The sequence below is a fragment of the Euprymna scolopes genome, chromosome 32, assembly GCF_053919585.1.
Source record: "Euprymna scolopes isolate OS-2025 chromosome 32, ASM5391958v1, whole genome shotgun sequence".
Classification (NCBI taxonomy): Eukaryota; Metazoa; Mollusca; class Cephalopoda; order Sepiida; family Sepiolidae; genus Euprymna; species Euprymna scolopes.
In genome coordinates this window covers 10,198,556-10,226,432 of record NC_136513.1, presented here as the reverse complement: position 1 = coordinate 10,226,432, position 27,877 = coordinate 10,198,556, and the positions used below count along the sequence as shown (strand labels likewise).

General features: G+C 32.9%; 1 protein-coding gene and 1 pseudogene across 4 annotated transcripts in view; one reads left to right on the top strand and one right to left on the bottom strand.

Moving 5' to 3' along the window:
- LOC145256224 (N-terminal kinase-like protein) overlaps nt 1-10,703 on the bottom strand; it is a 110,887-nt gene extending 100,184 nt beyond the window's left edge. For 2 of the 3 annotated variants that reach the window (XM_080114844.1, XM_080114847.1), the window contains exon 1: nt 10,314-10,703. In XM_080114844.1, the coding sequence (XP_079970970.1) occupies nt 10,314-10,427 (114 nt within the window). In that variant the 5' untranslated portion in view covers nt 10,428-10,703. The remainder of the gene's footprint in view (nt 1-10,313) is intronic. The other variant, XM_080114845.1, reaches the window with a different exon arrangement.
- A 6,326-nt stretch (nt 10,704-17,029) lies between these two features.
- On the top strand, nt 17,030-20,056 carry LOC145256223 (BTB/POZ domain-containing protein KCTD3 pseudogene; annotated as a pseudogene). The gene has a single exon (XR_013863945.1). The product of XR_013863945.1 is annotated as a BTB/POZ domain-containing protein KCTD3 pseudogene (transcript).
- Nucleotides 20,057-27,877: the final 7,821 nt, after the last annotated feature.

The following is a 27,877-nucleotide window of genomic DNA, read 5'->3' as shown; positions in this document are numbered from 1 at the left end:
CATATCCAGTATATAGTCAATATGTTGTATTGTATGGAAGCTTTGTCATATTCAGTATATAGTCAATATGTTGTATTGTATGGAAGTTTTGTCATATCCAGTATATAGTCAATATGTTGTTCCATCTGACTATGGCCTAATCTGATCAATGCGACACATTATGAAAAGTCACCAATTTGAATCTGTTAGCTGGATATAAAGTCATCTGTTAATACTTTTAAATCTCTCTCTCTCTCTTTATATATATATATATATATATATATATATTTATATATATATATAAGTTAGAATGTGTGTGTGTGTGTGTGTGTGTGTGTGTGTGTGTGTGTGTGTGTGTGTGTGTGTGTGTGTGTGTATGAGGATACTTCTCAACCTATAAACCCAACAAAATTTTGAAATTTGGTATATAGGGTATTCAGACATGTGGAAAACTTTTTGATCGGTTTTCATCCGGAAAAACAGGGCTGCTAAGGAATGAAAATTGAAAAGTTGGTGGGGGGGTCATCAGATCTTTATCCGTTTGTGAACAGTTTCACGAATGCGCATGCATGGTCGTGAAACATGACAGCTTCTTTATGTTAAGAATAAGTAGGTTTGAAAACACTTTGTAAATATTGTATCAAGCTGGTCTAATGGTTATCGTACTTGACTCACTGTCTTTAGGTTTTGGTTTCGATCTCAGCTTGAGTATATATTTTTTGTTATTTATAAGAAGTGAACTGTTTAAATAAAACATTATACTTGCATGCACACGTCTCAGTTTTTGCATTGATTAAAATATAATAGTTATGCATATTTTACAAGCGGCCTGTTAATATTTCTATATTTAAAGACAGAAAACTCTTTTGTACCCTAAAATTATTTCCCTTGCCAAGAAACACTTGAAGCATGCTTAATCTTCCCTAGACTATCTTCTCCTGAGACCAGACGCCAATAGCAGAGAGTAATTGTAATTCCTTCAGTTGTAAAATTGTTATATAAATCATTTTATATTGTTGAACTATAAAATCGTTTTTATGCATTTTATTTCTTCATATATATGTTTCCCCACTTCACAATAGTCTTTTGATGAAGTTGGAACCTGTCAAAGAATTTTTCCATTCAAACCTAAAGGATTGGCATTTTGACCAAACCTAAAGGATTGGTATTTTGACCAAACCCAAAGGATTGGTATTTTGATCAAGCCCAAAGGATTGGTATTTTGACGAAACCCAAAGGTTTTCCAGAAGGTCACAGATAATCATGGTTTTTATTTTTAAGAATAGTTGTTGTTTTTGATTAAATACTAGCATAACATTATTATTTTAACATGAAATATTTTCCTCAACCTACAGTATCCAAAAACGAATCTCAAATCTAATAAGACCTTCACTATTGACCAAGCTCCAACCTCTGTCTCATCGCCGCAATGCTGCATCTGTGTTTTTTTTGCAAGTGCTTTAATGGAATGTGTTCTAATGAACTCTAATGAACTTGTACCACTTACACCCACTTGAACATACTTACTTCCGACTAACCTGATAAGCAACAAAATCCCATCTCTTCACTAGATGCTGGAAAGAGATTCTTCCAGACCGCTAGATTTTGGAATTGCGTCCCTATTTCCTGTTTCCTTGACTGTACTAACCTGCAGAAGTAATGTGACCAGACAATTTGCTGCTCAACTTCCCACAGTTCTCTGTTAGACATGATACCAAATAGTAGCCCCTTACATGCAAGTGATTGTTTGGGGTGAAAAAGAGAAAATTAAATAATTATATTTCTAAACTTGCCTTATCAACTCAACATTGCTCGGGATCATCACAATCTTATTTTAGTCACATGACTTATTTAAAGAGGAATGAGTTTTAGCCACTTAAACCATCATATTCAGTTTAATATCTTTTTTACATGCAGGCAAGTATTGGACGGCTTGAAGAAATTGACTTTCAAACTAATGTATCTCTGGCCAGGTTTTTAATCATAATCATCCCTCTTTCTCTAAAATTCATCTTTATCGCTTCCACCCAACTTTTCTTTGCCTTCCCATGTGAACTGAACTTGCTACCTCAACTGTTCTACATCTACTAAACCAAGAATTTTCATGTATTCTTTCAATGTTTTAATAAAACATCTAATTATAAAGTTCCATCATACATCTGAAATATCACAATGAAAACTTGTCTGGTTGTACATATAGTCGCCATCTTTATGAACAAATCACAAAAGAGTCTAGCTAGAGAAGGCGATAACTTTTAATTCATAATTTTCTAGTTCTTCCTTAGCTAATTATTTTATTGACTTGTTTATAAAAGATAGTGGCTATTTTTCCACAGAAGTTTTCATTTATTTACTACAGTTTTCTAAGTGTTTATTTTCTTTATTAAAACATGATTTTTAATTAAAAACTAGCAGTTCACCCGGTTATAAGATATGCTTAAATATGATATTTAAATTTATACAGTTTACATATTTATTATTATAGACATTCTCTATCGATTATTATATTGAATCTAATATATAGTAGTGAGATCAAAACTAATATATATATATATATATATGGGTGCCATCTGCTAGAATTGGAACCAAAACATACAAATTTCCACCCTCACTTCTTAGCCACTGAGTCACACCCATGCACATATATTTATATATATGTAATGATCGTGTCACCCTGCATTGATAATTCCTAAAAGGATGAAACACTAGTGTCTGTAGGTATTAAAAAAAATTATTATTGTAATAATTATGTCAGTCCCTTTAAGAAACTCGGTTCTTAGCACTTTAAAGTTGAAATAGAAAGTCAATCACCTTAGCACACATGCATGGATCATGATATTATAATCATTAGATCACTATTACAACATTTAAAAAATAAATGTTAAAATTTCAACGACATTTCTTGCTGTTGAGATTTGTGCCTCGCTAATATAGTCAGAGATGGCTTCGTGACCGCGTTCGAATCTCCCAACTGGTAGTAATCGTGTAACCCTGCACTGATGATTCCCGAAAGGATGAAACACTAGTGTCTATTAAAAAAAATTATTACTGTAATAATTATATATATATATAAATTCACCTGTTATCCCTTTTTTAAAAGATGGAATCGCCCGATTGTCAAAAACAAAATGCAAGCAAGCAAGGTCCACAGAGTTTTATAATTATATAGATAAATTGTTTTGGAAGTAATGCTAAAACCCTTCCGAAACACATCTTTTCTCTTCCCTGCAAACTCTTTCCCACAGAAGAGATGTTGTGAGTGTCTCTGCTTGGGCTTTGATAAGTGGTGATTCCTGTGTAAAAAAAAAATAATAATAATTTATGTGACTGAAATAGGAATTAACCAACGCATCTGCACAACATAGAATTAGAATCATATTTACAGATTCAAGCAAATATTGGGTTGCTACTATTTACTTGTCTCCCCACAAAGATAGAATAAGACACAAGATTAGTTTTTAACGTGGGGAAAATCCAACTCCCTAAAAATGGGCACTCTAAATTGGAACAAAAATAAAAACTGCTGTATGCAAGTGTTGAGGCATGTGCATAGTGATGTCAGGGTAAGGAAAAAGAAAAAAGATTATAAAAAGAACATGTGCACATACAGATGGTCACGCTCAAGAGGACAGAGATACCTCTTCAAAAAAAAAAAAAAAAAAAAAAAAAACACTGTATATACTAGCAAAAATATATTCTCTTTGGGCACATATTTTTGTTTATAATACTAATGATTCAATGCTTTAAAATAATCAAATTCAACTCTTCAAACAGGATTAATGCAGATTATATTTCAGTTTACATATCCCCAAAGAAAATAATCTAATTGAACAAGGTGACAAGTATTGTTTTGTTTTTTTTTTTTACAAAGGAGTCACCACTTATCAAGACCCAGTGGCCTCTGGGTCTTGATAAGTGTTAATAAATGTAGGGTAGTCAATGGGAAAATATCGTCGTAATCGTTAGTAGTGGAAATTTGGTAAATTAGATTACTTAAGAGGACGACTCATAAAGAACTTGTTAACATTGAACTTGAAGACGACCATATTGTAGTCAGTTGGAAAGCAGGAAAACGGAACAATTCCACAGGCATGCAGTTCTACGAAAGAAGCTTTGTTGATGGAATCTATGTTTAGGTTTAGGCAGAAATAAAGAGTGGAGGAAATTATTGATAATGGTTTTGGCTAGATGAGTGTTATTCGTATAAGTCAGGCAAGAGGTGGGGATACCATAGATTAGAGCTCAGATGAGCACTTGCCATGAAAATAATGATAAAGTAGAGACAGGCTCGCAACGTCTCTTCTGTGGGAAAGAGGTTGCAGGGAAGAAAAAAAGCGATTCTCCACAGCTACAAAGTCTATTTTGAACTCTGTCAAGGCAGGATAAGATGCTTCTTAGATGTTCCATCTCAGGTCAAGAGTAAAGGTCAAACCCAGAAGCTTGTCAAAACATGGAGCCTCCCCAAAACGAGAGCCATTCATTTCAATTGATGCTAGACAGGGATCAGAGCGTTCATTTCAGAAATAAAGTAAAGATCTTTTCTTAAAACCTAAAACGGGAGTCGAAGTTCTTTTCTATTATTTGTCTCCTTTGCATGTAGCTCCTAGGTGTCTACATGTTAATGCATGTGTAAACGTGTGTACTGCGTTACAAGTCTAGAAGGACTCAAAATTTGAAAAGATGAATGTGGTATCAAGCTAGATACTACACTTTGCTCCAAATTGGGTTGTCAAACGAGGTGGAGATCAAAGATAAATCAAATCATCCTGCAAAAGTGATGACCTCCTTTACACATCTGTGTAGTAAGTAATGAAAAGAGAGCCTTTAGGTCGCCCTTGACTATGATCGATCACCCAGTACCACTTTACTTATTTTCAAAGAAGTAGCAGGCAAAGAAATAGTAGGAAATGATTTTGTCGGAAAAGAAGAAGATGGGCGAGATTCTATATCTGAAAATGGTTCAGATCAGAAATAAAATAAATTAGCCAAAAATTCAGGCTTTCAAAATGTATTCACAATTTATTGTCTGCATGTCTTGGCAAATTCGCTAATTTGTTGATGAAACTCAGGAATCAATACTAAATCACAAGGCCCACCCTCTGTCGGATTGATTGCTAAGGATGTATCCTTGACGTGATACGAACACACCCACTCAAGCTGTTGTTAATTACTTGATGTATACCATTTTAAATATAAAGAATGAAATTGGTTACTTGAAGAGTAACAGAAGCAGAAACTTGCTATGAAGCAAACGGACAACAGAAGATATTGTTGTTTGGAATATAGCGCTTACTTTGTAGGCTTGTATATAATCATGCTTTTATTGGCTGTTTGAATTAGGGGACTATTTCATTCTGACCTACATATAATGTCGGGTCCTTTTGGCCAAGATCAAAGTGTAGTATCTGTTCTTCAGATGTGGCACTTCCATTTTTCGTTCTCTTTCAGTGGAGGAGAAATCCTTCACGACTGAGACAATTTTTATTTTTGTACCTTTTCTCCACTTTAAAAAACGATCCTGGTGTCTAACTCTGTCCCGTGGGGAGGCATTATAAATAGGTACATATAATGTTGGGTCATCAGAGAGAATATTCATCATTTTGCGGTTTTCTCTTGACTGCTTTTTTATGTATCTATCTTTCTCTCTATTTTTTTCTTCCACCAAGCCCATTCTTCTCTAGGTAGACATACACACACACACACATATAACTTTCCATTATATAATAAATTCCTTGATTAAGGAAGCTTCATTTTTTTTTTTAAATTAGTACATAAAACTTGACGAGACCTGATCAAGTTGACATGCAGAGAATAGATAATTTTTTTTTCTAAATTTTAGTTATTATTTATTCAGGGCAACACTGATCAAGAATATGGCAACTTTGTGTGTATTTATTTTGTAGTTTTTTACTTTTAGCTGGACATACGAACACACAGAAAACTGTATTTTATATAACAGATAAGGGTTCTTCTACACAATACAAACTATTCTACAATAGTCCTTTATCATCTCAGTGGTAATGCACTTTGTTTGGGATGAATAAAGGTGCAAAAAAAAATTTTTTTGACCTTAGTTTAGGTATATTTTAGAAAAATCTGCTTGGTTTGGTTCGAATTCTTTAGAAGCACCTAAATGGGTCATATTTTTGTTTCCAAAAATATGAAACAAAAAAATTTAAGTTAAAATGAAAGTTTGTCAACATAGATTTGACAAATTAGTTTTCACAGCATTTAAATCGTACAAGAGTTTGAATAGAATTAAAACACTCTTTTTTTTATTTTATTATATAATTTTATTTTATTACATGGAAAATAATTTGTACGTTTCATTCTGGTTACTATTCTCATCTCCATTGCTATATTAAGAGCGTTTTGGCCACCATAATCTCTGAGCGCCAAGCATGTCATTTTTAAATTGCGAACCTTCAAACTTGGAAATATTTATCTTGAACACAGAAATCTTTACAAAATTTTGATCTGAATCCATTATTTAATCCACAAAGTTAAATTGTCCTCATGTCCTCACTCCATCAGCCATGACCATGTTGAGGTAAGCATTACATGTTCGACAACATAAATTAATGACAATTGATACAGAGTTAATTTATTTACAACCATAGACCTTATTTAAAATGAGTAAAAAACACATTTTTTTATACAGACAGTACTTTTTGGTAGAAAATGTATAAGACCATGTGTGTGTGTACGTGTGCGTTTGTTGATCTCTACGATCATGAGTGGACTGAGAGTAGCATTTTGTTTAATGTGGTTACAGATTTAATTAAGTGTTTGTATCGTTCATTTGTTCATGATTTTGCAAAGTTTAGCTTACCTCTGTAAGATTGTATTAATACGCAAGCAATTCATTTCATCACCAACTTGGTTTGCATGTGTAACCAAACGCGGAGCGCATGAGTGCCATTTGTCACTATTGTGTGCCACGGAAAAAAGAGAAAGAGAGAGACAGACAGAAGAGGAAGTTGATATCGCGCCACTTATGGGTTGAAACATGCAACTGCTGGAAATAAAGGGCGATAACCGTAGGTGTCTCAAACTGAAAGTGTTGTGCATTGTGCCCGTTTGTTCACTAATGTAGAAGTAGACATGAAGGCAATACAACAAACTGTCCGATCATCTGGGAAGTTTTTGGCTAATAACTGGACAGCACTGGTGCAATTACAGTCATCAGGGTGTTCAGTCTTACAAGTAAGTAGACACAGACAAAAATACAGCAATGGCCAAGACAAAAGGCTGAATGCTAATGAACAATTGTAAAATTGATAGTTAATTTTGTTTAATAACATATCAACCATTTTTGGATTATTTAATGCCAAATTCAGTAATCTTGGAAATAGTTTTTATGCTTTGCTTCAAGTTCTTTATATCTTCCAATATTTATTCATGGTGTTTGGTTTGGTTTGGTTTTATGGATCATTATTTAATGTTGAATCCAGTAATTTTGGAAAAAAGTTGTTTTCTTTAAGCTGTTTATAGTTTTGTAGAAGAAAAAATGTTTTAGTTTTTGACTTTGCAGAACATGATTAAGTTTTGCAAAAGGAAAAGAAAAAAACAATAACATCAACGTTTGGTGCATTTTAGGTCAGGGAGCTAGTATCTTTAGATAGCCTGATCTGGTAGCATCAGATGCCCAATGGATATTACTGTTCCAAGCCAAACTGGATCTGAGAACAACAGTAACTAAGGAGCAACTCTATATTCCCTAAAGCCCCCCAAATGGGGCCTCATGACTGAATGTCTTTTAAGGTCATATCCAGAACCTTTGTAAAACAGAGATTGTATTTATTGCACAAGAAATACCAGAGGAAATAGCGTAGAAGAACTGAGGGAAGGTGATTTGCTGATGTCTCTGGAAGCAGGAAGGTTGCAAGGACAGGAAGTAATACACCTGGATAGCAGAAGAGGTTAAATTGACAGGAATGAGGGAACTGGAATCTGGACAGCAGAATAGACATTTCCAGAACTTGGACAGCAGAAAGGGAAAGACCAACAAGAGTGGGGAAAATGGATCCTGAACTGCATGGGATGATGTCGCACGGAGATTGTTGTAAATGTCAGTGAAATGTATTAAGATGCCTCAAGTAGGTCCAGTCTGTGTGAGTGTGGTCAAAAAATGAATCAATAGGAACAGGAGCTAGAGTAATGGTTACAGGAATGAGCTGTAAAGAAAGAGCTAGAACAGGAACGACTGGAACGAGTTGCAGGAGTCGGAACTAAAGAGATTAAGCTGAAGCAGGCACTACGTGGAGTGAGATGAAGAGGCAAACTGCATCAGGAATTTTCACAGGAGTCGGAGCTAAAGTATTTTATTCAGAACAAACAAGTGGTCGACTAGGTGTATCAGAATTTTAGGCGGAATTTTTGACACCCCCAACAAAAAAACTGAGAATAAAATATATCGACCACTTGTTTGTTCTGAATAAAATACTTTTTATAAACACTGTTTTAACTAAAAACAACCTAAGATTGTTTCTCAAAGTTTGCCTATTTTTATAACAACATTATATCAACAAAAAATTAAATACAAACAAATTGTGATTGTTTGTCAAAGTTTGCCTTCAAGGCTGCGTTTTCCATTTGCACGATTCATGTTTTGGATCAACCGGATCACGTGACTCTTCTGGCGGCCATGTTGTAAGCCCTAACGGTATTTTTGGAGATTACCCCTCAACCTTATTGACATGTTTTAATGTAACTTTAATCTTTATTTTCCCATCTTTTCTTATATATTCCTCCTCTTAATCGCGTAGAGGAGCAAACAGTTTGGCACTTTCTCTCCGAAAGTTAACTTGTGTGTGTGTGTGTTTTGTCACATATCTACCATTTTTATTTCAATTCTTGAAGAAAATGTTTAGGACGGCGATTTCATCATTTACGTCATATAAATGATTATCGCCTGTAGTAAGGATTGAACCTTCAACCGTCAGAAGACTATTCCTTAGAAGTGATTGTTAACCATTACGTATTCAAACCTCTACTAGATCTTCATGTCTACCACAGAGCGAGAACAATTTACTCCATGGATTAAGGCTTCAATTCGAAATTCCATATAGATGCCCGAGTTCTACTAGAAGGTTCGGTACTTATGCAGAATACGGACCTTGCTATTTTTAGATAGGATTGTCAAGTTAAATTCAATTTATACGGTATCTTTTAATTAAATTGTAGAAAAAATTTTATGATGTGATACGTACCCGTCACGGAACGAAGATGCCATACGGCAAAAATCACGTAAATTTATCAAGTAGAGTTTTTTTCCTTAGAAAATCAAAATTTACGATTTTTAGCGATTCATGTGAAATCATTACAAGGCTGATCTTGCAAGTTTTAATTATTGTAGACTCATCTGCCATTGTTTTTGTTTGTTTTGTTTCGTTTTTTCAAGATAGCGACGCGAGACGGTCCATTTTTGCTTACATTATAAAGCTTTTTATAGATTTTTCTGTATTTTTGTTTTGAAAATAGGTTTGATTCTAAATACGCAGCATATTTTCAAAAGGAAAAAACAATTGGTTAGACCTCTCCAATTATCGCTGACGCTAAGTGGGTGTTCATTACGTTAAATTTATATATTCTAAAATCGGTGCTTATGCATTTTTGGTGTACCGCGATATTTTTAAATAGTTTTTTTCAGGTTAAATTCAAGTTTCATGATATCTTTTTTATTATTATTAAATTCTTAGGTGGAAGCACAGAATAGTTACAAAAAACCCTCCCCATGTTAAGACTGGCTTTCGAAATAATAACGGTATTATTTCAGCGCGGTACCAAAAATATATAAGTGCCCTAAAATCTCTAATATTTTTAATTTCGTTTTTTTTTTTTTTTCCTGTTTACATGCAATCCTCTAAAAAAAGTAAAATCTGATTTTTGTTTTTTTTTGGGGGGGGGGTACCCGGGTACACTGTTTTCATTCTACGTCAGCCATACTGGATAGAAGTGGCAATGGTCTAACGGTTAATAACGTCGGTTAACAATCAGTTCTAAGTGACAGTCTTCTGAAGGTTGAAGGTTCAAGTCTTACTACAAGCGATAACCAAGAATAGCTCTAAAATACAATTTTTACACCCGATTATGGCTGACGAAACGAGAACCTCCTTGAATGAAATAAAGGGTTGTTCGAGATTCTATCCAGTTCATAGATTCAGTAAAGATTCTCAAATTCGTGCAATGTGGAGAAGGTCGAAGGTTACATCGGCCGAAACATTGTGAATGTAAAATCCAAGAATAAGAATGATAGACCAAAAAAAAAATCCATCGTTTATCTAAAAAAAAAAAATCTCGAAACAAGATGTAGAAAATTATCATATACAAACCTTTTTCTTGCCCGGATGAAGTGACCACAATGATTTCCCTTCAAAATCTCCTACGGGTTCCCCAAGATCGTAATTGAAGTCCTTAACGGGATCCCGAGCGAAGAAGGACCACATACTAAGAATGACAACATCAACAACAACAATCCAATTAAGTAGAAGAACAATAACCTGTTGCCTTTTTTAATTTCGTCGAGGGTTCTTTTGTTTTTGTTTTGGGGTGTTTTTGTTTAGTTTTGTTTTTAAAAAAGAAAATTAGGGATTATTGCTCCCTTTTCATAAAAAGACCAACGAAATAATACAAAAAGCAAAAGAAAATAAGTGTCAATATCACAGTTGGTTGCGTGTCAATGTCTGACCGGAAAGCGGTGTAGATTCACTTTAGTACACCAAATAAAAAGTGCCAACTTATCAGTTGAAAAAATACAAAAAAAAAAAAAAAATGTGTGCATATAAATATATCTGTTTTCAATTTCTAAAATAAATATCAATTGTTTTTATAGAAATTATATATTTTTTATTAATTGTAAGAGTAGCCGAATAATGAATGAATAAGCCTCTAAAACAGAATTAAGGGGAGGTAAGCAATCCAAATAAATTTTGAAATAATATATAATCTGTAATTTAGGGTGGGGGATCAGTGGATATAAAATTAACCTCAACCACTATATGTAATACGGTGTACTTTAATATGAGTTAATAGTATCATCATAACTTTTGTACTATTTAAAAGAATCAGCCTAAAATAAACTTGTGTATATATATATATATATATATATATATATATATATATATATATATATATATATATATATATATATATATATTGCATATAATTTTAATGTAAAAAAACAAAAAAAAAACAGCATTTCCGAATTATTTTAGCGTTTAATTTTTTACATTTTTTTCTTTCTTTTTTATTTATTTTATTTGGGGGACGATGACGATATTTTTAGGCGATCACATGTAGTTTTAAGACTTTACGACGCAAACTTAGGGCTGGGGATAAATTTTTAGTAAACTGCTAAACCTATTCCTCCACTTAAAATTCTAAAATAACTGTGTTATTATTAGTAGTATTGGCTCACAAGGAGCTTTCACACAGGTTATTAAGGATCTCTCCTTGAAAACAGCCTGTGGTGTTTCCTGGAATCTGAGTGACAACAAGTTTCCCCAGATTTCCAGTACTCTCCACTTCTTTTGGGTAGTATTTGCAAAGAAATTTGCATTATCGCAACAGCTGCTTGGCACTGATTTCTCATTGGCAGCGGAGTGAAGGAAAACTGAACATAGATCTACTAGGACATCACAATGTATTCTGATTTTATGAAATCCTTTAAATTTGTAATCTTGCAAAACAAGATTATCAACCATGATATTAGTAAGAAACGAGATATTTAATAACGTATATTACAAATACTAACTCTAAATATTGACAATTTCATATTAGAAAATATGTACCTATTTACTATGCCTCCCCACGAGACAGAGTTAGACACCAGGGTCGTTTTTTAACGTGGAGAAAAGGTACAAAAATAAAAATTGTCTCAGTCGTGAAGGATTTCTCCTTTACCGAAAGAGAACAAGAAATAGAAGTGCAGCATCTGAAGAACAGATACTACACTTTGATCTTATCCCGAAGGCCAAGTAAATTAATCCGTTGAATCAGTATTATTATAGATTAACACACTCCTCCCCCCCTCTCTCCAAAAAAATTGAGATTTGTTTTTAGGTGATTATATGTGAATAACCTGAAAAACTTGTTTGAAAGAAAAAATATATTTTAGAATTTAGAGTTGGAGGTCAGTTTTACATATAAATTTAACATAAAATTTTCCTTTATTTGTTACGCTGTGGGTTTGAGTGCGTGTACGTGTCACTATTTTCTATCTAGTGACTCTTCACTATCTGAACCCAAGTTATATTTGTGGCCTATTTGAGTTCTTTCCATGATCGTCTAAATGTTCATATGCGTGTGTGTGTGTGTGTGTGTGTGTGTGTGTGCGTGTGTGTGTGTGTGTGTCATACATGTATTCGACATACCGTTTTCAACTGCGTCTTTGATCTTGTGGTCCACCTGGGTTTCATCTGTTCTTGGAGGGAAGCTGGAACTGTTTGAACGAATGACTTTCACTCCAAAACAATGGTTTGTTTTATATTAGTTTTTATTCACTTTTCAGGGTGGGAGACAACTCTTAACCCGTCCGCTCTTCTTTTATGTCCAAATTCAAACTCTGACTCTATGTCCAGCTAACCTGATCACGTGACAACCACGTCCTTCCAGTCAGCTAGTTTAGGAACTTTGTTTTTTTTTTTTTTTTTTTTTCATTTTCACCCCAAACAAGGCACATTGCCACTTTGTTGCAGGGGCCTACTATCAGTTACATAAGCATCAGGGGTACTGTGTAGGGAGTTGGGCAGCAAGATGTCGGTTCATGTTACACTTGAACTTCTGCATGTCAGTACAGTTGGGGAAGCAGGGACCCGGAAGGGAATTCCCAAGTCTAGCGGTTCTAGTGAAGAAACTACTGGAGTAAAAGGCTCTCTTACATCTAGGGATCTCTACAGTGAAGGGGTGGGATTTTGCTGCTTGTCAGGTTTGTCGGGGGTATTTACATCGAGGGGTCACAAGTGCTTGCAGTTCGTCAGAGCATTCGCTGTTGAAGTACTTGTAGAACAGGCAGAGGAATCCAACATTTCGTCGATAGGACAGAGGCTGAAGTTTAGATGACAGTTCAAGACCTATCAGATTGGCGTCTCTGGTGCAACTTGCCCATTTTATACCTCAATATATTTTAGCAACTTTTATCAACACATAGCTTCAAATCTCATCTCTTGTTTACCTCGCCAATTAGATAGATAGATAGATAGATAGATAGATAGATTGATGGACAGATAAATAACAGATAATTCGTCGTATTCCCAATTACATAACATGTTTCCGAGCCGTTCTAACCTTTTAGAGCAGTTTACCAATTTTATCATTACTTCATAGTTATCTCAACTTTAAGATGTTTTTAGTTTTTTCTTGAACATCAGGTCAATTCCTTTGACTTTAGATATTCAAACTGTACCTTAACACTTTCACTGTTCCTCACAGCCAAGCCTTTTGTAAAATTGGAAAAGAAATTGTCTAGCCAATATGATTAAGCCATTTATGGTGGCTTTTCATTATGATCCCAAGCATTTTAATTACAACGTGAATCACCTTGATTTCTTTACATTTCCATAGTCTAATTAATTTCCATTTCAGATCTGGATATTTAAAAAAATTTTTTTCATGTTCTTTCTCATGCACTCTGCGGGTTATGTCAATGAGTGAGCAAGTGCTCTTGTTTTTGTTTAGCAAAATTATGTCAGGTTTGGAATGTTCAAGGAGCGTATCGGTTTGTATATGCATGTCCCAAAGAGGTTTGACATTGTCGTTTTTCTGTACTACTTCTAGTTTATGCTCATGTCACTTTTCATTGTTTGCATATATTCCAGCGTAGGACCTGAGCAACTTTGTAGTGTGTCCATTTTTTATATTGATGTTGAGCTAGCATAGGGCATTCTAATATAATATGTACTAATGTTTCTTCCCTTTCATTACACAATATGCACGTTGGTGGTTATGATGATGATGATGATGATGATGATGATGATGATGATTTTAATCATCATCATCATCATCATCATCATCATCGCTGTTATATTATGAAAAATAAGCCTATGACGACATGTGAACAAAACACAGATTGCATCAGTAGGAGCGAAGACACCCAAACATCAGGAGCAGCCACTGATATGACAGCGTCGATTCATAAACAACAATGGCGCCGACTACGATATTCGATCGATTGTTAACAACGCATCAAGTTGTCAGAAACTATGCTTTTTGTACCCATCCTTCCACTACGATACACAGTTCATTATAGCAAAGAATTATTGGTCAAAACACTTTTCTTTTTTTTCTTTTTTTATTACATTTTCACCCCAAACAAGGCACATTGCCACTTTGGTGTAGGGGGCTACTATCAGGGGCAACAACTACTGGGGTACTATGTAGGGATTTGGGGAGCAAGATGTCGGTTCACATTACACTTGCGCAATATATAAGAGCTCTCAGCGTCAGCTGAGTAGCAGTGGTGGTGAAGGTAGATGTGATGATTTGTATGGATTACTCTTTCTCTTTCTAACAGCAGCAGCAGCAAACTCAAACGTCTTCGCACTTTCCTTCGCATAGTAGTAGAGGTTGTTCACCCACCGACAACAACAACAAACCTTAATAACAAGGATTTTGTTGCAAATAAGTGCAGAAAAATTAAGAAAAAAGGGAGGGGTCCATAAAAAAAGATAAAAGAAAAAACGTTGATTTTTTTTATTATAAGAGCGTAAAAAATACTCGCGGAAAAACGGTTGTACCCACAAATATGTTTAAAAGAAAAATATAACAAAAATATTTAGTTTATGCTTGCAAAAAAAAAAAAAAGAACCGTAAAAACAAAAAAAAACGTAAATGTTTGAAAATAAACAAGCAACAAAACGTAAATGTTTGGAAAAATAAAACTAAAACATGTTTGCAAAAAAAAAAACAAAAAAAACGTATATATGTTTGAAAAAAAAAATAAAACTTAAATATGTTTGCAAAAAAAAACAACAAAAAACATGTTTAAAATTAAAATATAACAAAAACATTTATTTTTATTTCCAGAGTGCCATTACATACATTTTGTGCTTCCGTAACTGGGTGGACAGACAGTAACGCCACCTATAGTCAAACGGAGGAAACAGGCTCTCTCTTTCTTCATGATTACCACTTGAAGAAAGAGAGAGCCTGCTTCCTCCGTTTGACTATAGGTGGCGTTAATGTCTGTCCACCCAGTTACGGAAGCACAAAATGTATATAATGGCACCGTTGAAATAAAAATAAATTTTTTTTGTAATATTTTCATTTTAAACATTTTTTTTTTTTTTTTTTTGCAAATATATTTAAGTTTTATTTTTTTTTTCAAACATATTTACGTTTTTTTGTTTTGTTTTTGCAAACATGTTTTAGTTTTAGTTTTCCAAACATTTACGTTTTGTTGCTAGTTTATTTTCAAACATTTACGTTTTTTTTTGTTTTAATTTTATTTTATTTTTTTTGCAAGCATAAATTAAATATTTTTGCTATATTTTTCTTTTAAACATATTTATGGGTACAACCGTTTTTCCGCGAGTATTTTTTACGTTTTTATAATAAAAAAAAATCAACATTTTTTCTTTTATCTTTTTTTTATGGACCCCCCCCACCTCTTTTTTCTTAATTTTTCTGGACTTATTTTACCTTTTCCGCGAGTATTTATATATATATATATATATATATATATATATATATATATATATATATATATATATATATATATATATATATATTTGAACAAGGACATTGTAAAACCTGAATCTTACTTGAAACTACTATCAAAAAATAGCGCGGTATAATAAGTGCATAAGCAAACTTTTCTAGAAGAAAAATATTCCAAAAATATAAACTAATGCCTGCAAAAAAAAAAAAAAATATATAAACTAATGCCTGCAAAAAAAAACAACGTAAAAACAAACAAAAAAAAAACTTAAATGTTTGAAAATAAACCAGCAACAAAACGTAAATGTTTGGAAAAATAAAACTTAAATATGTTTGCAAAAACAAAAACAAAAAAAATGTAAATATGTTTGAAAAAAAATAAAACTTAAATATGTTTGCAAAAAAAACAAACAAAAAAAAACATGTTTAAAATTAAATATTTGTTTTTATTTCAACGGTGCCATTATATACATTTTGTGCTTCCGTAACTGGGTGGGCAGACATTAAGTATTAACGCCACCTATAGTCAAACGGAGGAAACAGGCTCTCTCTTTCTTCACAATTACCTCAGTCTATGTCACGGTAACATATATTGAGCGAGTTTCTAACAATATTTTGTCTGTTTTTTTTATTTATAACTCATTTTCTCAAACTTACCGCCTCAAAGAGAGAGTCGGCTGCCATTTTAAATTTTCCAATACATCGGTAAACACTGTATGTTTTTCGATCTGAATAAACATGTTACATTAAATATAAACGCTAAAAACATATCCAGTTGGGTAGAAAAGTAACTTTTCTTGCCTTTGATGACATTTATTTGTTCTATATTTGTTTTGCGGCAACTTTTTCGAATCTATGTGTACAGTAAAACAAGCTCCAAAATGTTTATACATTTTGAGCGTCGGCATTCACTTTGCCCGTACCTAGTTTTCCAACATTTCGTTTCTTTCAATAAATATTTAACTTAATACTGTCCGCCTTTCTTGCTCCCATATGCTAAATTTGTTATTATAAACGTCGTTATTGGGTATTGAGATACCATACCTTGTGACGACAATATAACATTGCTATTTGGAGATAAATTATGTTCATTCTGAAAGAGGTCTACTTTTTAAGGCGGTTAAAAGTAGTTTTACAACTTTTCCACTCGGACTTAGGGTTAGTGGTAAAAATGTAGTTAATTACCCTAAAAGGTTAAAATGGTTGGGAAATGGAGGGGGGGGGTCATTTTACATTAAATTTATATATGAAACCGATACGCCAGGCTGAATTCTGGAATAATTGGGGTTTTTGTTTGTTTGTTTGTTTGGGTTTTTTTTTTTTTGTCTTTTTCTTTTCGTCAAGTTTTTCAGTGTTCATACGTAGTTGACAAAAAAAAAAAAAAAAAAAAAAAAAACAGTAAGTTCTCATTTTGAGGACAGGTGAGGGATAGCCGAGGGTATTAATCTACAAATTTATCTAAAATCGTATTAATTTAAATATTTGTTACTTATTTCTGCTAAATACACGAAGCTAAGCAACTTTCTAAAACTGTTTTAAAGTGTATTTAGTTTCGTAAAAAAAAAAAAAAAAAAAAAGACTTGGCAAACCATTCATTGTTGAAATACAAAACTAGAACTGCTAATTTACTTTTCAAAATAAAATAGGTAGATTATAAAAATTATACAATCATACTTGAATACAATATTTTTGAAAAATTCAATATTGCCAAATCTAACTGAAATATTATACCGGGGATCTGAGATATATGAATAGGGTTTTACAAAAATGATAAATTAAGTTACGGAAACCGAAACATGCAATGGATTATTTAAAAAAATAATTTTATGCATGTAATAAGATATTACTATCGATAATAAATTCAGTGTTTACTAAATTTAATGAAAAAAAAACATGTCAAATATATGAATTAAGTAAAATAAAAATTGATTTAATTTAAATGTTTAATTTGTGTCATGAAGAATTGGTGCCGATCCGAATTTTAAAATAACCTCGAAGTGAAAGAAAAATGGCTGTCCTCGTTTCTCCTTGCTGTCTTTTCTCGTGAAAATGACGTCGGAAATTATTCATTTGAACGTTGGTGGACGACGCTTTTCTACATCTCGACAGACACTAACATGGGTGCCGGATTCCTTCTTCACCAGCCTCCTCAGTGGGAGAATATCTTCTCTGAGAGACGAAACTGGGGCAATCTTCATCGATCGCGACCCAGATCTCTTCTCTCGCATCCTGCACTTTCTTAGAACGAAGGAGGTGGATTTTAAAAACGTCGACCTCTCCACCCTTCGACATGAGTCCGAATTCTACGGGATTGCGCCCCTAATCCGACGCCTCGTCCTGTGTGAGGACCTTAATCATCCAACATGTGGTGGCGTCCTCTTCCACAGCTACCTGACGCCGCCATCGCCGCCCCAGCCAGCCGAGGCAATGGATATCAGGCAGTCGCATTCTTTGGCCAGTTTAATCGAATCGGAACTTGGAAGGCCAGGAGCGGCCCAAAGGGTAGAACCTGTGGCCCCAAACGCAACCAACAACTCCATGAATAACATTAATAACAACAACGTCAGCAATTCTAACAATTCCCAGCCACAACCATCATCATCATCACCAATATCCCAACCATATAATAGTTCACATTCAAGAAATTCTTCTGCTGATTACCGACTCTCCCCACATTCCCGTAGGTCTTCCGTGGAACTCCGGTCTCGAGGGCATTCTCGAAATTCCTCGGCTGATCTTCGACACTCGCGCAACTCCTCATGGGACCTAAAAAACACCAGGTTTGACTCTACTCCGTTATGCATCGACCCCCTCAGGGTGACCATGTTACGAGGTCACCACAATTGGATTTGCATTGCTTACCCTCATTTCGTCACCTGTTTCCGTATGAAGGACTCCACCGGATGGCACATTATCTGGACCAGCCCCCACATGGAACTTCCCCTCGACAGGGTTGCTATTAATGCCAAGGTGATGAACCCGAACCAGGACAACGCTAATAAAATGGTTGCTGCTTCCACGGGGAATTTGATTCGACTTTGGTCTGTGACGGACGATGGTGACAGTCGAGAGATAGGAACATTCAATCTAAAAGTGTCGGTTGATTCGTTATTCTTCATCGGGAGTCAGTTGGTAGCCCTAAGTCAAACCGGTAAGGTTGGAGTTTGGCATGCAATGACGCAACATTGGCAGATTCAAGATGTTGTGCCTATTACGAGTTACGATACTGCTGGCTCTTTCCTGCTCCTAGGCTGTAAAAACGGCTCTATATACTATATAGACATGCAGAAATTCCCTTTGCGTATGAAAGACAACGATCTTCTTGTCACCGAACTCTACAAAGATCCCAACAATGATATGGTCACTGCCCTCAGCGTCTATCTCACCCCTAAGACCAGCTTAAGTGGCAACTGGATCGAGATTGCCTATGGTACAAGCTCGGGTACAGTCCGTGTTATTGTACAACATCCGGAGACTGTAGGCCACGGACCACAGTTATTTCAAACATTCACAGTTCACCGAAGTCCCGTTACCAAGGTAATGCTATCGGAAAAACACCTTGTGTCCGTTTGTTCGGAATATAACCACGTGAGAACTTGGAGTGTTACCCGTTTTCGTGGTATGATTTCCACTCAACCAGGTTCTACTCCACTCGCCTCGTTCAAGATTGTTTCCCTGGAGGGTATGGACAACCAGATGAGTTACCCCGGTGGGCATGATTTCGACAAGCTGCCGGGACCGTTCGGAGAACAGGACGACCAGCAGGTGTTTGTGCAACGCGTCGTCCCGGAAACGGACCAGCTTTTCGTCAGATTATCCTCCAATGGTCAGAGGGTTTGCGTCATCAAGGCCGTAGATATGAGTCCCATCAGTGCGTTTTGCGTGCACGAATGCGAAGGTTCGAATCGAATGGGGTCTCGTCCGAGGCGTTACCTCTTCACCGGACACGACAATGGAAGCATCCAGATGTGGGATCTGACCACAGCGATTGAGATGATGAATAAGGACGAGCAAGTGTCGGGTGGCGGTGGGCCCACTCCGGCCGAACTTGTCGACCTCCTTGATCAGTTTGATCTGAGCAACTCGCGAATGTCGACCCCCTGCATCAGCCCGTCGCCTTCTGTTATTACCCCCCACGGATTCCAAGGTGCGGTTGTTGGTTCAAGATATAGGATGTCTGGGATGTTTTCCCCGTCTACGACCAGTCAACACTTGGACATCGGAGCTTCTACTCTGGATGTGGACGATGGTGAGGCCGATTACCCGGGAGTCGACGTATCGCATTTTTGAATCTAATTAAACTGCATTACACTCTTATTTAGCGAGGGTATGCCGCGGCATCCCTACTCTAAAATCTAGATTTTATTATTTATTTGTTTGAGATTTTAGTGAAATAAATATTTTAATTAAAAGCAGCAAATTACAAGATTATTTGTCAGTCATGAAGAAAGACTGATTCGTCTAAGGAACGTTTTAGTATTTTTGTATATACAATAATTTAGGTTGCTACTTGTAAGAAAAAGATGCGACTAATATATATATATATATATATATATATATATATATTCAAGCAAAAAATGTTTTGGCGGACCTGACCGAGCTTTCACCCCTGCCGTAAAATTATTTATTGTCGATAACAGACTTAACTTTCATATTAGCAGGAATTTTTTAAAAAGTTTATTTAATGACTTTTAACGTGGGGGATCACTTTTAAATTATAAGGTTCTATTTAAAAATTTTCTTTTATACCACAAAAATAGCTTAATAAATTTTGCTGATTGAGCGAAAAGTTGGGTATCAATTTAATAGAACGTTATAATATAAAAGTGACCCCCCCACGCTAAAAGTAATTAAATAAATTTTTTGAAACCTTTTTCTTGCTAATGTGAAAATTGAGTCTCAGATCGACGATAATCCGCAGAAAAAAAATAAGAAAAGTTTTTTTATTTTTTTTTTTTTTGTTTATTCAATTGTAAGGTTAAAGTACAGAATAGGTATAAAAACACCATCCCCCTCCCCATGTTAAGAATGGCTTTTTAAATAACGCTATTATTTCAGCACGGATCAATAAGTGCATGAGTCCAGTCCAGTACCGGTAAATTTTTACTTACTTTCCACCTTAACAATCACTTTCAAAATGACGACTTTTATAGGTTTTCGAGTATGCTAAAAACGACTTTTATAGGTTTTCGAGTATGCTAAAAACGAATATCGTGTTTAAATGTTTCGCAAACAAGTAGTTTATTATTAATATTATATTAAGCAATGTAATTCCTCATGTTTTAAGTAATGGACATTTTTCTACATGCAAGCGTATAACAACTATTTGTTTGCGGTAAATTTAAATGCGATATTCGTTTTCAGCATTTCATTTTAAAAGTAGTTGTCAACGTGGAATGTAAATAAAAAATTATCGATAATTTTTTTTTTTTTTTTTTTTTTTTTTTTTTTCTTACATTTACTCGAATGTTTTAAGAAAAATTACGGTACTGGCCAATCATGAAATTTAACATTTTGAAGGAAAAAAAATAGTCGCATCTTAATAAATTTATCTGTTGTATTTGCTTTTTTATTATTATTATTCATTCAGTTCAGTAGTTAACAAAAAACGAACTTTTTTGTGTTTGAAAAACAAAAAAAGTCGCATATTTCTTTTCTTAAAGTTAGCGTCCCAAATTATCAAATGAAAAAATAACTCTACTCTTAATAAAAGTAGAGTTACGTCCCTTAGACGAATTAGTAAATCCTCCATAGTTGTTTTTTTTTCTTTTCTGAATGAAGATCGCGGTTCTGTTTGCTATGTAAAAGAAATGTTGAAAACCTGTGTGATTTGTATTGTAACCAATTTGAGCGGTAAATTTGTAATTTTCTTAATAGAAAATTTCGGTATTTGCGGTATTTCAGAGGAAATACAGTTGGGAACATTAGTCCAAAACAATTTTTACCTACTTGTAACCTGTTTACATAAAAAAAAAATAAAGTGGGCCTAAAGAATCTTGCCCTCTCTAATTAAAAAAATTTTTTTTTCTTTTTAGCATAATGGACACTAGTCTATCAGATTGTCAAGATAAATGAAAAATGTCAATATTTATGCGCGGTGCGTGCGGTGCTCTGTTTCTAGTAAATCGATCACATTTTTCGACGTTTTTAGGTCGCATTTCGCTAATTTTGTAATAAAGTAATAAGGGGTAACAGTGTCAGATATCGCCATTAAAAATGTGTGATAAAAACTTGAATAATTAGACTTACTATCTTTCGAAACTTATAACTACTTGAAAAATTTAAACCCTATTTTTTTTTCTTTCGATAAAAGGAGCAAAGACCAAATTTTAAAATAATAGGTTTAATAGCAAAATATCCAATATTTTTTTTTTTTAAATCGGTTTTCTTTAAAAAAGATTTCAAGAAAATCAAATTTTAACTTACTTTGAATATAATAAATATATGTAAATTCCAAAAAATCACTTACCTATAAAAAATACTAATCAATGGGTACTTCCATTCTTCATTGTTAAGAATTTATCCATGTTTATATTTTATATTCCATGTACTTTTTAAATAAAATAATTTTTTAAGCAAGGATTCAAAAATATCAGATGGTCACAACTGGAAGAAAAGGGAGACAAACGTCTCCCTTTCTTTGAGTTAAATACTTCAGTGGCCTGTAAGCACCAGAATTAATACCCTCTTTCTATTTCTGGCATGTGTTTGCTGTAAACAAAAGTTAGTCAACATGCGTCATCGTATGTGAAAAATGATCACATTTCACTTATCAGTTTTTGCTGTTTAAAAAAATTCCACTCAACCAATTTTCCATTTATTTTTATTAAATACATGAGTTTTTGATTTAATATCTTTTATTTCTTCTTTATGGAGTGATTTTTTTTTTTTTTTTTTTTTTAATCGAAAAAAAAAAAAAAACCTTGAATGAAGCAGAAAAAATGGTTGTAGGTATACAATCTTTTTAGGACAAAATTTTAAGTGTGTGGTTTCAAAAAAAAAATCAACGTGGTTTAAAAAAAAAAAAAAGGTTTTAAGCTTTTGACTTTACAGGTAAATTTGCACAAAACTTTTTTTAAATTAGATTATTTTATCTTCAATTTGTGATATATAAATCTGAGGTGAAAAAATTATTTTCATTTTAATAGACATTTCAAAATGGGGGCGAGGGTGAATTTAAAAAAAAAATTTTGTCTAAAATATTATATACGGTTTATTGGAAAGAACATAAAATTTCACATTAGACCTGCAAATATTGTAAAAATTGAACCAATAGAAAAATTTTGATAGATTTTTTTTACATTGAAAAAAATTTAACTCGTAAAATTCAATTCATTTTATTACGTAGAAAAAAGGAAGAATTGTGCAATCTATTCCATATGACAAACAAGGGGATAACCCTTGATTTAAATTGATAAATTAAACGTCTGCCATTTTTTTTAAACCAACACGTAGAACATAATTGTGACTGATTTTTTTTTTTTTCATTAAAAATGTCTAGCACATCTGCTATACTACTTTTTTTTTTAGTAATTTTGAAACTTGTACTAATTTTGCCCTGACAAGTACATAATGTTTTCACCCAAAATGTGTTGGTTTGAGAATCATTAATGTAAAAAAAGCACAAAAAAAAAAAAAAAATGCACTTCAAACATTAATCATAAATTCAGCTAGAGAATTTGAGACGCAAATGATTAGATTTATTTTTTTATTTATTTTTTTAGACTCCTGTAGTTTACTGCTAAATCTGTTTATCAAAAGACATTTTGTTTTATAATCTCCAAACTCTACATTCAATGGGTGAGAGCATATCTAATGGTTAAATCCTATTTCAGTCATGTAAATTATTTAGAGTGATGTATTTTGACATTAATTTAGGTGGCTGAAATATGAATTAACTCGATTCCTCTATTTTTTTATTAATGTGTTTTATTTATTTTTTTTTTTTTTTAATATCTCCATGCTAATAAACGTCATTTGTTTCTCATTAAATATTTCTACCTCTCCTCCTTCCTAGAGGAATCCGGTAAAATTATTAAATCTCAGGAATTAAGTCAAAAATTTGAATAAATTTGTCCGGTCTCAATAATCAATAAATAAATAAAATAGTTCAATTGTAATATAGGAGCTATTAAAATTTCTCCCCTGCTTTGATATATATATATATATATATATATTGCAATTAGGAAGGGAAGACTTTTATGATTCATGATTAAAAGTAAATTAAAAGTAAATTTGTATATATATAAATATATCTTCTCTCCAAAAAGGTGAGAATGAAGGGGGAGCAGGAGAGGAAAGAAAAAAGAATGGGGAGCCAGCTGACCGGTTTCGACCCTCGCTTCTCAAAGCTGTATCGAGGGAATTATTTTAAAATAAAGAATGAAAGCGATTAAAATAGCGTTTTATTAAATTTACGGGGAGAAAAAAAAAAAATGGAAAAACGATTAAAATAAAACGGCGTTATGGACGAATACCCTAGAGATTAATCACGTTCAAACCCAGGAGGCATTCCCTTTGCTTGCAAAGAGAAGGTTTCCTGAGTCGAACGTGAATGGTCTCCAAGATCTTGAGATGGTATAAAGAATGAGCACGACTAATAACGGTAAAAGAGTCCGTGCTAAAGTTTGCTGCGCAAGACGGGTTTTTAAGTAAATGATCAGTAATTGAAGACCCGTATGTGTTAGTTTTTTTTTTTTTTCTCCCCGTAAATTTAATAAAACGCTATTTTAATCGCTTTCATTCTTTATTTTAAAATAATTCCCTCGATACAGCTTTGAGAAGCAAGGGTCGAAACCGGTCAGCTGGCTCCCCATTCTTTTTTCTTTCCTCTCCTGCTCCCCCTTCATTCTCACCTTTTTGGAGAGAAGATATATATATTTATATATAAACAAATTTACTTTTAATCATGAATCATAAAAGTCTTCCCTTCCTAATTGCAATATTTAAATTTTGTATCTCTAAAAACATCATATATATATATATATATATATATATCAGTGTTGGAATGATGACTCTGAAAAATCGGAACGTTTGGAGGGTATTGAAATCGGAAAAATTTGCATTTTTTTCTATTTTTTTTTTTTTTTTTTTTTTTTTTATGCCAAAACTGATTCTTTTAATTCTCTTTTTATTTGATTTTGTTTAAAGTAAAATTAAAGTAAAATCTTCCGCTGTAGGTAATAATGATAAAATAATAAATAGTTATTGATTTTAAATTACTATTAAAATCAATAGATCATCCCCCACAGGTGTACTTTTGGGTTTAGGAAAATTTAACATGTGTAATCGAAAAAAAAAAAAAAATAACAACTTTATAGTTTAATGTTTAGATATTTATAAAGAATTTGAATCAGGAATTTAGTACAAAATTGGTAATTCTATTGGAATGGGGGGGGTATTAGAATTATCCCATCTCTAATATATATATATATATATATATATATATATATATATATATATATATTTGTGGGAGAAAATTGATTGTTGGTCTTAAATTTATATTTTTTACCCTGAAATAAAATTTCAATTTACTTTTTAAAGTTTAAAAAATCTAATTCAATTTTTTTATCACTGACAGCCATATTAGTAAAAACAAAAAAAAAACTTACACCAAAAACATTTAAACTAAAAAAAACAAAAAAGAAAGTTTCACCACAAATTTCTTCAAGATTTATGTCATTTACTTCCATTCTAAAATAAATTCAGTGATTTGTCTTCCCTTTTCATGCATCATAGTTTTGCCGGGGAGGCTATTATGCGTAGGTGCCAAAACCACTATTGTATAGCTAGTTGTATTAAATTATTGTGTACATATAGGAAAATGATGTCTATGTCAGTGTTGTAGTTTTGGAAACCGGAAATGCTATTCAGTTATCTCTTTTTTCAAATCTCCTCCCTTCTTCACATTTTAATTTTTGGTCCTCTGACAAAGGAAGGATTGGACCTAGTAAGTAATTCACTCCCGTTCGTTTGTTTGCACTTTTCTTAATAACCATGCCTTGGATTTTTTTTTTTTTTAAGTTTTGCAGAAACATTAATGGTGAAAGTAAATTTTACACTTGTAAAGAGGACCCTGCAAGCTCAGCTTTTTCCACAAAGAAAAATCACTAAATGGGGAGGGGGTCGAAATAAATGAATGACATTTCCCCTTCATGGAACTGCAATTTTGACATGGACGTCATTTTTCTACAGGTACTAGTAAATTAGTCAACTAGAAATTAGTGTTTTTTTTTTTTTTTTTTTTTTTTTTTTTGTTTTTTTTTTTGGAAATTTCCATTCATGTTTATTTTCATCTGAAGAAAAGTCTGTTATTGTCGCAATATTGTTCTTATGTTGTAAATGGAACTCCTTTCTAAGACACAAGAAAATATTTTTTTTCGCTTTATATCTCACAAATTGCACAAATAAAAATTTAAAAAAGAAAAAAGATTAGGCCACCACTGCTACCACCATAAAATGTAGATTTTTTTTTTTTTGTCTTAATTATTAAAAAAAATAAGCATTAAACTATAAGAATTTTTCAAATCTAGCTGTACATCCCCAGCGTTTTCGAGGAGTGTTTTCACATTCATTTTTAATTTTATTTTTTAATCGCATATTACTCTATTTGTTTTGTTTGCTGTTTTAATAAATAAATATATATATATATATATATATATAAATAATGAGCTAAAATCCGGAGATGTCAAATCAGCAAGTATGCTAAATACATGAAGGGAAACTATCTAGTATGCAAGTGAAGGTAAAGAGGAATACATAGTATTCACTGAGTATAAGTGAAGCTTGAAATTGCGCTTTACTTTTCATTTATGCTATTTATCTTATTTTCCAATAAATCTTCAATGAATAATATGAAAGAAAGTTATCCAATGTGTAATTATTAAAATTACATTGACATAAAAACACACACATACATACTTGAGCTTATAATTTTATTTATATAGAAAGTATAAAAATTGATAAAGAAAATTAAAAGAAACAAAATTGGGTGCATATATATATATATATATATATATATATATATATATATATATATTTTTTTTTTTTTTTCTTTGACTACAAATGAAGAAAGCCAAAACAAATTACATGCTTCTACACAATACGAACCATATTAAATCAGCTTTGCAAACTAAAACTCAAGTAAAAAAAATAGTTAATTGTTCAGTGAAAATCAGAATTGATGACATAAGTACTGAAATTTTCCAGAATACATATTCCAAAAAAAATACCCGAAAAATATTAAAAAAAAAACAGTGTTAAGATTGTTTTAATTTTCAGAAAATGAAATTTTTTTTTTTTTTTTTTTGTAAAACCATTTGCCAAATGAAATTTTATTAACCACTATAAAACTTTTTGCTGTGTATAATGATATGAAGCCATAAAGATTAAAGAAGCATTATTCTATTTTTTGCTATTTGTCTACATGAAAATGTCTTTTTACAACCGAAAATACTTCAAGAGTTTTTGTAAAGGTTCAATTCTTAAAAGTATCAGAAATTCAATTTTCAACAACTTTTTTTTTTAGCAGTTGCTGTTTCTTGAGCTCATTCTCAATAACTATTGTAAATATGATTTTAGTTTCATCTTATGCAGACTTTTTTTTACTAAGGTGCCATTACTTATCAAGGATAACAAAAGGATATGGATTAATGGAATGAATGGATTGTCAGTTGAAAGGTGAAGAATATTATGAGAGCTAAGCCTTAATAATTACTATTAACTTGTAATGGAAAAAATGCAACCATTTTAAAAGTATTCTGAGAGGGATACAATGTTTTCTTTTTTTAAATAATTAAAAGCAAATATCAGATCACTTTTTTTTTCCTCATGGTGCGATTTCATTCTATTTTATTAATTTTATTTTTCTGTGAGCTCTTTTTAAAAAAAATTTGGCACTAATCTCTTGACTGTTGACCAAGGGAAGTGTCTATCAGGCATATGTTTGAAGTGCGATGATGTATAAGAATGAAATCAAGAGAGTTACAGACGTGCATTGCATGGAGAGAAATGATACGATGGATATGTAAAACACAGATTTAGATCTGATGAAATTGGATGAAGGTTAAATATAGGCAGTATAGGGAGAGGTACGAAATGGGAGACTGTTGATATGGTCACATTGAAAAGCTTGATGGGAGTGTTAAGGTTAGTAGACATAGGACATGTTAAATGGCAGAGGAAGGTCACAGAAAACATAGCAAGTGATAAGGATGGATTTCAGTGAAAGAAGGATAGATAA